The 14,956-nt window shown below is 45.9% G+C and overlaps 1 protein-coding gene across 4 annotated transcripts in view; it reads left to right on the forward strand.

The window, feature by feature from the left end:
• Positions 1–14,956, forward strand: part of megf6a (multiple EGF-like-domains 6a) — an 80,028-nt gene that overhangs the window by 60,493 nt on the left and 4,579 nt on the right. For all 4 annotated transcript variants that reach the window (XM_049017032.1, XM_049017034.1, XM_049017033.1 and 1 more), the window contains 14 exons: positions 2,053–2,178; positions 4,432–4,563; positions 5,297–5,425; positions 5,923–6,054; positions 6,371–6,499; positions 7,082–7,210; positions 7,633–7,761; positions 9,145–9,273; positions 12,026–12,154; positions 12,489–12,617; positions 13,182–13,310; positions 13,398–13,529; positions 13,847–13,975; positions 14,510–14,638. In XM_049017032.1, coding sequence (XP_048872989.1) covers positions 2,053–2,178; positions 4,432–4,563; positions 5,297–5,425; positions 5,923–6,054; positions 6,371–6,499; positions 7,082–7,210; positions 7,633–7,761; positions 9,145–9,273; positions 12,026–12,154; positions 12,489–12,617; positions 13,182–13,310; positions 13,398–13,529; positions 13,847–13,975; positions 14,510–14,638 — 1,812 coding nt within the window. The remainder of the gene's footprint in view (positions 1–2,052; positions 2,179–4,431; positions 4,564–5,296; positions 5,426–5,922; positions 6,055–6,370; positions 6,500–7,081; positions 7,211–7,632; positions 7,762–9,144; positions 9,274–12,025; positions 12,155–12,488; positions 12,618–13,181; positions 13,311–13,397; positions 13,530–13,846; positions 13,976–14,509; positions 14,639–14,956) is intronic.

Consider the following 14,956-nt stretch of genomic DNA (forward strand, 5'->3'; position numbering starts at 1 on the left):
GATTTTTTTTTTTTTTTGCATAGGCAAAAAAAAAACGCATGAATTTCGATTCCGATACCCGTTCATGTTGCATGGCCTTAAATCAGATACGTATCCAGTCTAGGGCCTCATATGAAATTGACTCAAATCTGATTTGAAAAGATCAGATTTGTGTGACAAAATCGAGTCACATTCAGGCAAAAAAATCTAATTCGAGTCACTTCAGCTTGGTAATGTGAATGTAGCCTTAGTGTACTTAATGAATTTTTCAGCTCTTCATCGTAAAAGTCCTTTGTTTATTTTCAAAATCTAATGTTTTGTAGGATGTACATAACAAGCTCAACTGAAACACTAATAATCACTAATAATGGACTGAAAGTAAAAACCTGAAAGATTTAGATTGATATACTGGTGGATGAGGAATTGGCTCCATGCTGTATGTGAAACAGCTGGTAAAATGACTTAATTTCTTTACTTTGATTTAATGACTGTCTTAAAAGTAGATTTAAAATTTAATTCATTTAGCAGATGGTGAATTCAAAGTGATTCATTTTTCTGAGAAGGCAGGGTCAGGCAATCCCTGGAGCAACTGGGGTTAAGGGCCTTGCTCAAGGGCGCTATGATGACATCACTTTGCTGACATGGGGATTTGAATCAGCATAGTACCGTAACCTGCTAAGCCAAACATGGCCCCCGAAACCACATGGGAATGAAAAACCTATCAAACAAGGGGACATCTTTATTAATTTAACCTTTATTTAAATAAGGTTTTTCTGTATAAAATCTGAATTAAAGAGATTATAATGAGACAAATTTAAAAAGTTTATGCAAGTATAAAATACCTTCACTGTCACTAGTAACCTTGTTCCTTGATGAGTATTATAGTGTCTCAGCAGTGTCAACTGCTGCCATGTTACTGATGCTGAAGGTCTGATCACACAATGCTTTCTGGAGGACCTCGAGATGTTTTCTGTTCGGGGAACATATTCAGGTCTTAGCGACAGCAGACTGACCTCACTTTCAGGTTCCCAGCATGCAGCTGGGCCTCTGTCCTCCCTTGACCTCCCCATCCCTCTAATATGCCTCCCACTCTGGAAATTTGGAAACGTCAAACTAAGTGGCAGACGTGCGAGAGCCGTGCGAGAGCCGTGCGAGAGCCGTGGTCCAGCAGGGACCGGGGAGGAATGCTTCCAGAGTGGCTCGGCGCTGGCAGACAGGCGCTGCTGCCTGGAAGCCATTAGGTGGTCAGTGTTACAGCTGCCATCCATTTAGACTGACAGGCTGGCGGTGGGCAGACCGCGCTGCTCGTTAGCTCTGGGCTCGTTGCCTTTCCGGTGTGGTGGTGCAGCTCTTCAGTGATCAATGCACCTGGTCAAGAGGGCTGAATGTAGGGAGTAGAGTTAAAATCTGCTTTTGGCTACATTCGCCCTCAACACTTCGGCTGGGTCCGAATTCAGGGGCTACAGCCTTCGAAGGACGTGGTCTACGAAGGTGTAGCCTTCGCAGGTTGTGGTCTACGAAGATTGGACAGAAAGCGCTATCAAATGGGATGGTCTGGCCTATGTGTAATTTTCCATTTGCGTTGCCCTTAGTCTACCTACCGCTCCTGTCGCCTAGACGGGACACTCCCACTTTACCTCTGTGCAATGAATCTTGGGATATATCCGACAGGTGGATCCTTCGTGACTCGGCAAAAGAAGGATGCATTTCTAGACCAGATTTGAAGGAGTCTTTGAAACGGGATGGCCTTGTCGCAGCATTGTGACTCATTTGGTTTTTGAATGCAGCCTTGGAAGTATGCAGCCCCTGCTTTTGGGACACAGTCTTTCGCCTGCCAGTTTTTTCCATGATGTTACCATGATCGTTCCCAGTCTTGACCTCCTGTTACTTCAGCTTAAACCCACTTCCTTCCCGTTGCCCCTCTGCTCTGCTACCTTATGCAATTTGTGCAGCAAAAGGGGGTCGCTCTGTGTTTTCCCCGTCAAAATTAAATAGTACTTCTCTGATAATGTTCCATCGAGCTCTTTCCTGGTCCATTTGCTCTTTCAGTATGCCTTCTCCTGTTTTTTACAGTCTGTGCCATGGGGACTTATGGGAGAGGGTGTACCCAGTCCTGCGAGTGTTCTGGGGCTGCGTGCGACGCTGTGACTGGGCAGTGCCACTGTCCTGCCGGGAGGGAAGGAGATCAGTGTGAGAAAGGTAAGTAGGTGCAAAGGCAGCGATTGGCAGAGTGCAGGTCCAGGGGTCCCTGTAGTCCAGCTCTTCCTCCTGAAGGCTGCGTCTGACCTGCCAAAGGTCTCTGTGTATCGCACTCAGCAATGTGGTCCCCGCACAGGCCTCCAAGTTCCTACCACTTTCGAAACATGTTTTTCCACATTTCGTTCTTGTATCCACTTTTAATGACTTTCCGTTATGGCGTAATTACTCTCTTGGACATTGTGCTGAATGTCGGCTGTGTTTGAAACGGAAAAAAGTGGAGGATCTGAGCACAGGGAGGTGGTGTGAGAGTCCACAGCCTGAGCTGGATTCACCGCTTTCTTTACCAAAAGCCACAGGTTCTTATTAGCATCATGTGATTATTTATAAACCCATAATGCAATGCAGTCTGGAGTGCATCAGGACATGCGACTGATTAGAGCAGCATGGAAAGCTGGCAGCGACACGAGCTGAGCTCCTAAATGGCCAACAGTCCTTTTAAGCTCCTGAGATGCATTTTTTTATTTCAGTAGAACTTTTTCGAGCTTATAATGAAAAGAAGCTTTACGATTTACACGGACATCCTGCAGTTTCTGTTCAGGTAACCTGCTGAAGTGTCCATCCAAATGCCTTTTAATCCTAGGCATCAGTTTCAATGCTTATTCCCAGTGAGTTTTTCTGGTTGTTGAGAAGTACGGTTTTGCATGGAACCACGATGAAGCTTCATCTGCCTGCTGTGGAGACCATGGATCCAACCTTTGATACATGATAGCAGCCATATCCCTTAGAAGCCTGGCTATAAGCTGTTGGCATTGGGCTTCAGTAACACATTCTCTGCCAGATCAGCAGGGTTTCATCAGAAGCCGCCCTCTGTGATTGGCTCAGCCACGATACAGCAATGGCAGCTGGGATATATTTCATTTTACTGGCCGTGTAAAAACATCAATGATCAAAATGAAACTGCTAATATCTCCCTAAGGTATGCATCACCACAGCAGCAAAAAAAAATAGGGACTGGCATCAGAATAAAGCAGAATTATCACTATATTGTGTTTGGGATGCTTTAGATTGACTTTTCACAGCTCAGACATCTGCCTGTGACCTGGCATGATATGATGCTTCACGCAAGAAGACACCTTAAAGCAGACTGATTCATGGGAAATTCAAAAGAAGTTCCTAAGCAGGTTACGCAATTCATGTGGATAGTTGGCAGAGGATTCCGGGCGGCTGGTAGAGTTTTGGTCATAAAAACTCTCCTTATGAACTTATGGAAGGGAAACTGCCTTTGTTACCTGTAAGATATATGTTATTATTAGGCTGATGGCAGCTACTGACAGGCCTGTAAATGGCCTTCAACCTTCCCAATATCTTGTTCATTGCAGTGACGTTTGAAGGAGGAATGTACTTAACTGGAAATGCTTGACGCCACAAATCAGTCCATAATCATTAAAAATTAAATTGGAACAAATACCAAAGTAATCATTTATTATATTATAATAAATAATAATGCATAAGACCACTGTAGCATTCATGATAAGCCAGTACATTAGCAGTGTCTTAAGAGGCCAGTGAAAATTAGTTCATTAGTAATAATAAATATTGATAGCCCTGCACTGCACTGGCTTCAAATCAAGGGGACCCCAACCTCATGCCCCGTGCTCCCTACCTCAAAACTAGCCAAGTAGATAGCAGTTGCATGGATGGAAGGACAGTTGCATTTAAATTTTATGACATTGTAATACTTTCTCACTGTCAACAGATGATTTCTGGAAACATTCCAGGTTAGAAGTACAGAAGGTTCCTTGATGCGGTTCTGCCCAGGCAGCAGAAGTCATGTGAAAAAGTCACAGCTTGGCCACACTTACAGACAACAAATGCAGGGAGGCGTGCTAAGAACTGTGAATATTTACTAGAAAGGTGTTGAAGCAGATTCCAAAATAAACTGTGACCAAAAAGACAAACAGAAGATGACAATGATCATAGAGACTATTCTGGAGCTCAAGAACTGACTTCAGTAACTGAATCAAGCCACACTGGTTCGAACCTTAACACAGATTGTAGAGCAGGGGGAGGTTGCATAGGCAAGACAACAAGACAGATGAAATCAATGAGATCCTGAGGAGCAGGAAACCGATTGTTTGCTGGCTTCTAGAAATCGAGGGGTTTGGACTGTCGCCCTCTGGTGGACGTGCGGCAAAATGCTTGACGCTGTGACACCAGTCTGGTACCTGTGTGCCATTTGCTCTCCCTGTGCAGAATGTGAGGAGGGACGCTGGGGGCCTGGCTGCCGGGAGCTCTGCCTGGCATGCGAAAACCAGGCCCTTTGTGACAAACACAATGGCACCTGCCAGTGTCTACCGGGCTACATGGGCACCCTGTGCCAGAATGGTGAGTCTCTGCCACCCTCAGAACCTCCCACCCATTTCCTATCTGCTCCTCTTCCTCACTGTCCACTCGTCTGTCTAACTGCCCCTCACTTCTTTGCAGTATATTTGGTAAGTTTTAACTGAAGCTGTCATCTATCATGCATTATAGATACCTTCATAATGCGTTATAATGCTTGGTATAATAATTAACAAAGCATTATAGCATCTTCTCTTGACAGTCATAGTGTTGGTTATAATACTTCATAATGCCAAAGAAGCTCTCATCTATAATGTACTATAGATACCTTCATAATGCATTATAATGGTCAATATAAGAATTAAGGATGCTTTGTACTGCATTATGAAGGTATCTATAGTTCATTATAGATGAGAGCATCATAAAGCATACATAATGCATAATAAACATGGCTATAACGTCTTATTCCTTTTTATAAATATTTATAGCCATGCTCATAATGCTTTATGAATGTATTATAATGTGTCTTGAATGTGATTATAGATTCTTATAGACATGGCATCATAGAAAGTATTACCATATTTTCAGCAGCTCATCAATATGAAATTTACATTTGCCAATTCACCCCAAATACCCATCCATGTGTATCTCCCAGTATACCAATGTTCCCAGTAGGCATTATCCCTGTGATAATGATACTGTAGCTTTTCCACTGTGAAACGTCGCTAATACAAAAGGGGCGGAGACTGGCCTGTAACAGGAAGACCCATGTCTGCAGTTTGCCCAGAAGGGCGTTTTGGCCACGGCTGCCAGCTGCGCTGCGTTTGCCACAACGGAGGCCGATGCCACCACGTCAGCGGGCGCTGTGCGTGCGGCCCAGGCTGGAGCGGCTCGGACTGCAGGAGAGGTGCGACCCACTGAGTCTCCCGGCAGCCAGGGAGCTGCAGGGTTTAAAAGAGGCTCTTGCTTTCATGGTGCTTTTCACAGCTGTGTGTGTTTATGGTTCGGTTCCTGGTCCAGAACATAGCAGAACCCGCTGCTTATTGATTAGAACAGAACAGAACAGAACAGAACAGAATAGAATAAAATAGAATCTTTATTGTTATAGTACATATACAATGAAACTGTGTCCTTTTCCAAAAATGCTACAAATTATAAAAATAAATAAACGGGAAAAAACTGAAATGAATGCAATATAAAATTATATGTTATATAGAAATATATACCAAATATATACCAAAGTTCCCTAGTTGAATCACTGTGTTTTTAGGAGCATATCCAGAGTGATACCATTTTAAAATGTCATGTGTTTGTTGCGTCGGTGTTAGGCATCATCTGCAGGCGGAGTCCAGGTCAGCAGTGTGTGATGTCGATACCTCTCGCCTCTCCTTGTTGTCATGGCAGCCTGTGACTCCGGGCGCTGGGGGACGGACTGCGCCAACCGCTGTGATTGCAGGACGGGCGACGGCAGCTGCGACGCAGTGACCGGGCAGTGTAGCTGCGAGGCCGGGTTCACTGGGCCCCGCTGTGATCAGAGTATGTGCGTTGGTGGGGGGGGGGGCGGATCTCACCATGCATAGTAATATTCTGTGTACATTATGCACACACTTGGGTTTATGAAACAAAAAGCTGCAAGTTATTTGTAAATGTGCCTTTTTCTGCAGTTCTTACTTTGATGTGCGTTAGATTTGAATGGTGAGTCCAGATCTTTAGTAGGAACCAGGTAGAATAAGCGGCTGTTATAAGTGAAAGCCAGGATCCATGGGGTATGACGTCCTCTGATCTGAGTCTGCGCCTCTCGCCTTCCGGGGCTCTCCTAAGGCCTTCTGCGTGGTGTTTCCCCCCCATGCAGAATGTCCCGTGGGCTCGTTCGGAGCGGGCTGCCTTCAGCGCTGCCAGTGTGAGAACGGGGCGTCCTGTGACCCCGTGAGCGGGGCCTGTGCGTGTCTGGGAGGCTGGACCGGCACCTACTGCGAAAAACGTAAGGCCAGCTGAAACTGTAGCCTTTGTCCTAAAACGTGCCGAGTTTATAGCAAAAAGCCCAACTGATTAAAGCAATCTGCACTGCATCTCAGCTGTCATGCAGAGACTGGTGAGCGTCATACTCTTTTGATTAGTGTTTAACAAATGAGCTGTATACCGCATTCTGTTCTTGTGTAATTGATAGGAAGCTGGTGATGATTCACACCTGTCGTCCTTGTTTAAACCCATACTGAAGGTTTGTGCAGTGGTCTTACGAGATCAGTTTGACACAGGGTATGAAATCCACAGACTCTCGCTCGTAGCCTAATACGTTACACGTGCGCGTGTGTACGAATTTGTGTTTTATGCTTGCGTGCATGTGGACATGTTTAGCAAAATGTGGAAAACCATTGACCTTTATTGCAAACTCATCTTTTTCAAAAGAAAACAAACAAAAATGGTTATTAGTGATTTGAGATCAGGAATTGAAGCGGAAGTTGAGTGGAGGCCCCAACAGACACAGGAAAAAGTGACCTGCATGTGTCTGTGTGCTGGTTTTTGCCTGCATGCGTGTGTTTGTGTGCACATGCGATGCCCTCAGCCTGCCCTGAGGGATTCTATGGGCTCGACTGCCAGCAAAAATGCGACTGCTTGAACGGCGGCGGCTGCGATCACGTGACAGGAATGTGCCGCTGCCCTGCCGGCTGGGTGGGCCTGCGCTGTGGCATCTGTAAGTCTGACCCCCCTCTGAGAGCCAAACACACCATGTTTACCTGTTACAGTCAGACGCAGAGTAGATGCCCATGCATGCATTAACACAGTGTGATATGGTGTAAGTATCCAGCTATAATGATAAATGTCCTAGAACATGGACTGTAATATTCAGGTTAGGTTTTTACATGCTGCTCCAGCTGCGTCTGTTAGTACCGTCTGTTACTCTAGACTGAGTGTTTTTCCCATAGGAGGGGATGCTGAATTCCTTTGGATTTAAACCCCCCTGTCTTATAGGGAGGCCGCCATGCCTCTCATTTTGAGGATGGGTCTTCATTGAGGAGAGCAGGGTCTCCCTGGGAAACATCATGCCGAGCGTTTTACTTTTATTAAGATGAAAGTCTGTGATTTTGCTGTGTCTGCTTGTGTTACCTGTTGCAGCATGCCCACCTGGTTTCTATGGCGATGGCTGTATCCTACCCTGTAGTTGCCATAACAATGCCAGCTGTGAGCCAGTGGCCGGGGAGTGCCAGTGTACAGCCGGCTGGATGGGGCCACAGTGCCAGCAAGGTGACCAGCCTCCTCTGTGTTTGTGTGTGTGTGTGTGTGTGTGTGTGTGTGTGTGTACATTTGTTTGGTTACTTACAGTTAAGGTTAGGTCTGGGTGGGGGTTAAGGTCGTCATTGTTGGGAATAGAAATGAATGGACGGTCCCCACCAAGATATGAATACAAACATCTGTGTGTGTGTGATTTGGCTTCCTGGAGAATGCCTTGCTGAAACATTTTGGTGATCTTGGCTAAGACAGAGTTATAAGCCTGTAGGAGGGCTGTCAACTTTGGTCAGCTGGCTGCAGTGAGATTCTCAGATAAAGACAAGTTACATGTATGTCACAGTTCTGTTACCTTGTAAATAGTCTGTAGGGTATTCAAACTACCCCAATGCTTTTGATTAGCTAATATTAGGTTTATAATGGACTAATATAGATTTGCTGTAATATTGCTTGTGTGAGCCTGAGAGCCTGAAAGTGTGAGTGTCACGGCAGATGCGTGTAGCAGGCAGCCCTGCTACAGCCTCGCACATGTTGCAGTTTACCAGCACAGTCTGGAATTGATGGTATAAAATGCTTCCAGAGAAGCAGTGGGAGTGATTGTGTTCCTTCTATCTTCAGTTGTGTCCATTTTATGGCCTGTAAGTGCAGCCTGAGTGACTGATGACAAGACAAGCCTGCTAATCTTATACAGTCACACTGAGCGTACATTCTGCTCCACACACTGCAGCTTTAACTAGACGTGAAGCAAAAACACACCAAGCTAAACTACATGGACAAAAGAACTTGAACACCAGCTTGTCCAGCATTTCACTCTGAATAAAAGGGTATTAATATGAAGTTTGCTAACAATTATTTGCTATAACAGCCTGTACTCTTCTGGGAAGACTTTCCATTAGATGCTGGAACATTGCTGGTGGGATTTTCTGCCATTGAGGTTGGGTATTGATGCTGGGTGATCAGGTCCCTTTATGTGAACTTAGCCCCCCCCCCCCACCTCGCAGCTGAATCTGCTCCCAGACGTTTCCACTTCACCATCACTTCACTTGCGGTTAAGCAGGGCAGGTCTAGCAGGACATACATGTGGAGAACTGACTGGATGGAAAGGTGTCCAATGGGGTCCAATGGTGGTGATGGGCTGACTCACCTCATCTGCATAACCACCCACTCTGCTGCCATTGTTTCACGCCGGAGATTGTATAACTATGATCTTAATTATACATCTGTATGTCAGAATGGGTCTGGTTTATGTGTCCACTTCCTGTAATTATTACGTGTGTCCCAGTACTTTTGCCCATTTAGTGTATTTATCTAGTGCTCTGCTAGACAGGAATTGGTAGCTCAGTGCATTTTTTTGCCAGTTGATCTGTAAGAGTCTGACTGTAGCCCACACTATTTTCCCAGAATGCCCAGTTGGTTTCTATGGGCCAGGCTGCCACCAGCACTGCTTGTGCCAGAACAAGGCAGCGTGTGATCGGGTAAGCGGTCGCTGCTCGTGCCCCGACGGATGGACTGGCATGGCCTGTGAACTGGGTGAGCGTCTCCCCATCTATCGCATATGTGTTTGCAGATGTTTGAAAGTACCCACTTAGAAATACATCTCTAGACCTTCCTCCATAGCCCACAATTCATTATTTTTAACTTGTATTTATTCAATATAAAGTGGTACGGCATCAGGGATTCTCCTGGGAACTTGAATCTGTGGCTTTCTGCAGGAAGCCTGAATGTTTGACCCTCAAAAACATTTGGCCCTATTTCTGGCTCCAGAGTGCCACGTATCTTGGGTCCTGCCCCCCTGCACAGTTTACATTAAGCTTGATATTGTCAGTAAGCTCGGCCACGGGTCATCTGCTGCGGAAACCTCCGTCTTCATCCACGGTGGAGAGTTTGTGTCATCTAGGCTGGGCTTGAAGGCCCAAGCAGAACTTCAGGAGGTATCGTCTGATGAAACAGATGCTACTTGGGTGGGGGAGTGGAAAGAGCATGGCGGTTTGTGTTGGCTACAGTGAAGCTTCTTACACTCAACTGGAGCCAAAGCCCAGGGTAGCTTGACTGCTGTATGGGCAGCGTGTGCAAATCTGCCTTTTTATCCAGTGCTTGGGAAAGTTGCTTAGCCACGATTTTGAGAGAAGTAACACAAAACAAATGCTTGGTCAAGGTTCCGATTTTTTAAAGCCATTCCTTGTACATATTGCCATATGTAGGAAAAATGAAAAGGAAAATCAGCACAACGGCTAGATGTAAGTGTTACGCCAAATTAAATGTCAAGATTGTTAAGATTTTCTCAGCAAGAGCAGTCTGTCACCTCCATGTTCCTCTAATGTCACGCCAACCCCCTAGCAGAATGGGCATAGAATGTTTTCCATGCACCAGACCCACATACAGAGCGCAAATGTGGTGAGTGCGGGCCATCTTGATAAAGGAAATGATAGCTCTTTAAAAAATGTAAGTTGCTCTCTTTATTAATAGCCACTGCTGGTCTAATACTAGGAAGCCAGCAATTTACATGACACTAATAGTTACACACTTACAAAACACACACATTGCATGGCAAATATTACACGGTTAATGACATTTACTGTAAACAGAAATACAAAAAATACTGGTAACTGCCTAATTAGTCGTGCTGACCAATCCTGCGGTGTCACATTTATGTCAGCCAATCGTGGACAGTGGGCGGGATCTGAACAAGCAAATAAAGTTCGCCTTGGAGACCCTGCATAGGCAGTGGGCCGAAATGGTGATTAGCTGTTTGGTTGACGTTCAGTTAAAATGGTGTAGATTCTGAGGATTTTGTTTTAAGTACATGTGCACCTTTAGGGTTCGTCTCTGCTGGGCGTGGTGACCTATGTCTTTATCTTGGCCTAATGACGCTCTGCTTGTCGAGAGGATAGTCCAGTAGAGAAAGCTATTGTTACAAAAGTAGAGAGGCACCATTATCGAGTCAAAAGTCAAGTTATTGTATTGTCAGCTTCAAATGCTGAACTGAAACATCGTTGTCATTGGTTTTAGCGCAAATGAAAAGTAACAAATAGAAAATAAATACTAAGATATATAAACATGGGGCGGCATGGTGGTGCGGTGGTTAGCGCTGTCGCCTCACACCTCTGGGACCCGGGTTCGAGTCTCCGCCTGGGTCACATGTGTGCGGAGTTTGCATGTTCTCCCCGTGTCGTCGTGGGGTTTCCTCCGGGTACTCCGGTTTCCCCCCACAGTCCAAAAACATGCTGAAGCTAATTGGAGTTGCTGAATTGCCCGTAGGTGTGCATGTGTGAGTGAATGGTGTGTGAGTGTGCCCTGCACTGGGCTGGCCCCCCATCATGGGTTGTTCCCTGCCTAGTGCCCATTGATTCCGGGATAGGCTCCGGACCCCCCGCGACCCAATAGGATAAGCGGTTTGGAAAATGGATGGATGGATATATAAACATGATATACACCTAGAATTTTAAGGCATTACATGTCATCGGTGCCAAATTATTCCTGCTCATCTTTAGAGGATTTTATTCGGTTGATTGCACCTGTTGTTAAAAAGATCCCAATGAGAAAAGGAAAATTTGAGGCAAGTATGAGGCAGGACAGACGGTAAAGCAGCTTGACTGCCCACAGTGTCAGTTCTTTACCGTTTTTTCGTAATGCAGGCTTGAGGGCTCCACTGTGAGAAGGATGATTGTTTCTGTGGTTTCAGATGGTATCCCATAAAGCTGCTCTCAGCACCTCTTCACTTTATAGTGCGATTTAAAGCCCATTCCCCCAACACACCCGTACATATTTCTGTGACAGTAGGGGCTCTTTGGGAACTATGAATATTCCTGTAAACCAGAAACTTGGGGCTGCTCCTCTTAACGGCCTGGCCTGTCCTTAATGAGACAGGGTGAAGCTCTTTACTCTCCGCCAATTGCGGTAGGCTTTTCGCGTGCTGGATGGAGCCAGGAAGCGTCACAGTGCATGAGCTCCCAGTGACACTCGGCACTTTCTGCGGGTGAAATGAGGTGTTTCTCCACCTTTTCTTACATCCGGCGCAGATGGCAGACTGAGGTGGAAAAATCAGGCTTCATCGTAAGAGGTTAGCAGTTCAGTTCCCGGGAGAAGAAATATCGTTCTTTTTTTGGTCCCAGGAAACCGTTTAAATTTGGGCCGACTTTCTGAGTATGTGAAAGTGTGTATATTGAAGTTTTTGGTTTGACTGAAAGTGGGGAGAGTGTATGCTGACAATAATAAATGTAGCCAATGCATGTAGGCCTCAGTTCGAGGCCTTAGGCCGAGCTCACCTCTTGTGTCCCCGCAGAGTGTAACGAGGGTCTTTTCGGGGCAGACTGCCAAAACAAATGTGAGTGCGAGAACGGGGGTCACTGCGACCACAGGAGTGGCCGCTGTTCCTGCCGGCCGGGCTGGCTTGGAGAACGCTGTCAGAGGGGTGAGAGGACGCTCCTGCACACAAAAGTGATAAGATAGGAGGTTCTGGGGTCCCAGAAACCTTTTGGATTGCATTTCACTTATTTAGCAGGCGGTTTTATCCAAAGACGGACTTTCTTTTCTTTCTGAGAAGGCAGGGTTACACACAGTCCCTGGAACAACCTTGCTCAAGGTCCTCAGCTGATCCTGCTTTTGAGAGTGGCAGCTGTTTGATAGTATCCTATATTCCAAATATTGCTATTATCAGTTTAATTAATTTAAAGTTGTATTTATCAGTGACAGCATGAATGATGACTAATGTTAGCATGTGGATCTGTCTGTTTGCATATAAACAGCATGCTCCCCTGGCTTGTTTGGGGCGGACTGCAGGCAGCCGTGTAAGTGTGAGCACAATGCTTCCTGTCACCACATCACTGGGGCCTGCCTTTGTCCCCCAGGCTGGCGGGGGCCACTGTGTGAGAGAGGTGAGCCCCCCCCCCCCCCCCCCTACTTAGCCTGTGAGAACTCAGAGTTTATAATTTCAGCAGGATTTTTATTTGTATATCAGTGTTGTTTTTAACCTCTCAGTACTTCAGCACATTTGTATTTCAGCATGTTCATTGTTGAATTTGAAATTGCTTATTTTGTATTTCAGCATGTTCATTGTTGAATTTGAAATTGCTTATTTTGTATTTCAGCATGCGTTTTTGGCGTGACTATTTTGTTTTTCACTGTTTGCATTTCAGCACATTTGCATTTCATCACGTTTGCTTTTTGGTGTGTTAGCATTTCATTATGAATATATATATTCATTATATATTTCATTCTATCTTGCTTGCATTACGGAGTGTTTATTTTTCTGAACAATCGCATTTCACAATGTGTTCATCGCAGCTCGTGGCCATTTCCCCATGTTTCTATTTCAGCACGTTAGCATTTCAGCAGTATTTCATTTCTTTTGCATTTCATGAATTTCCATTGCAGCACATTTTCTTTTTAGTATGTTTATTTCTCAGCACTGTTTGACTGTCACTGGATGGACATTTCAGCATGCTTGCCCGGGACATATGGGGAGAACTGTAAGGGGCGCTGCTCCTGTCCCCCGGGGACTTCCTGCCACCACGTGTCCGGGGAGTGTGGCTGCCCCCCTGGTTTCACTGGGAACGGCTGTGAACAGGGTGAGCGATCGTGACCCACACATTTGTCCTGCTGGTGGGGGGGGGGGAGGGGGAGGTCATCCCTCATCACCTCCTGCTTCTCCCCAGCGTGTCTCCCTGGTACGTATGGCTTGAACTGTAACCAGGTGTGCCAGTGCTCTGAGGCCAACCAGCTGTGCCACCCTGTCACTGGGCTCTGCTACTGTGCTCCCGGTTACCACGGCAAGCGCTGTAACCAAGGTGAGTCCTCCTCAGAATTCCTGGGGCAGGTACCACCTGCTCAAATAGCCACACTCACTTACAGAGAGATTCATGACAGTAAAACGCAGTACAGATGGTGCCACATTGTACAGAAAACTGGACAATATGACTGTAAAGTGACTGATAAAGTGCAGCGTTGCTATAATATGCAGGCGCCTGGGATGGAACTTAGTCATTAGACTGAATGGCCTGACGACCGAAGCTGTCCTTGAAGCTGGTGTTTGGCGTCTGATGTTGGGGAGTCAGAGAAGTTTGTGGTGGAGGTGGGCGTTAGCCTGACAGCTCTGGGTTCCTAGGATGCAGGCCGGGGACATACGGGCCGAACTGCGAGCACCGGTGCCAGTGCCTGAACCAGGGAACCTGTGGGCCCAGAACAGGCACCTGCATCTGCCTCCCGGGGTACATCGGCGCCGACTGCAGCATCGGTGAGTGTCACTCGCAGACATGGGGGTCACAGCGCCACCTGCAGTTTGACTGTACACAAAAACAGAATTCATTAAAAACAAAATTATAACGTACTGTAATTAAGTTAGTACGTTTTTATGCTGTGAACAATAAATGTAACTGGACCAGAGGATGCAAAACACAATGTGTGCATGTGTCAATTATGTTTACATTACATTATGGGGACCGAATGTCCCCCAGGATGTGATGAAAACCTGTTATTTTGACATTGTGGGAACCATTTTTCAGTTTTCGCAATCAGAAAAGTAAAAATGTCAAATGTCCCGTGTTTTGTTTGGTTACTTATGGTTGTGGTTAAGGCTGGGTGGGGGTTAAGGCTGGGTGGGGGTTAGGTTATGGAAGGTGGGTGGAATGGATGGATGTACCCGTGGACATATCATCTCACAAATCAAAACTCCGGTTCCCGAAATGTACCAGCTAACGTAATTTTTAGCATGACTGTGGAGATGCTGCCTTCACACTGAACCCGTCTCCTTCCCTTCCTGTCTTCCCAGGCTGCCCCGCAGGACGCTACGGCCCCGACTGTGCCCTGGTGGCGCTGTGCGGCGATGGGGCGAGTAGCGACCCGGTTACGGGCCGGTGTGTGTGCTCCGCGGGCCGGACAGGTGTGGGATGTGAACAAGGTGAGACTCCGCCTTATGGAAATTAGGTGGTTAAAGGCAATCATCTCAGGTGCATGTTATACCAACCGCTACAAATGAGTATGTTACTCATTTTAATCCTTTACTAATATAAAGTCAGATACAAATCCGAATCACTAGTTTAAAGTTAATATTAATGCTAATACCTTTCACGTAACATGATCTTATCAATTTCCATTTCAATTGAGATTTATACAGATTTTGGTGCATTTTAAATAAAGTACCCATTCAGATATTAGAAATGATAATCTTTTGTTTATGAATGAGGTTCGTTTACTGCAATTGCTTCGGAATCGCAGC

The sequence above is a fragment of the Brienomyrus brachyistius genome, chromosome 6 (assembly GCF_023856365.1).
Source record: "Brienomyrus brachyistius isolate T26 chromosome 6, BBRACH_0.4, whole genome shotgun sequence".
Classification (NCBI taxonomy): domain Eukaryota; kingdom Metazoa; phylum Chordata; class Actinopteri; order Osteoglossiformes; family Mormyridae; genus Brienomyrus; species Brienomyrus brachyistius.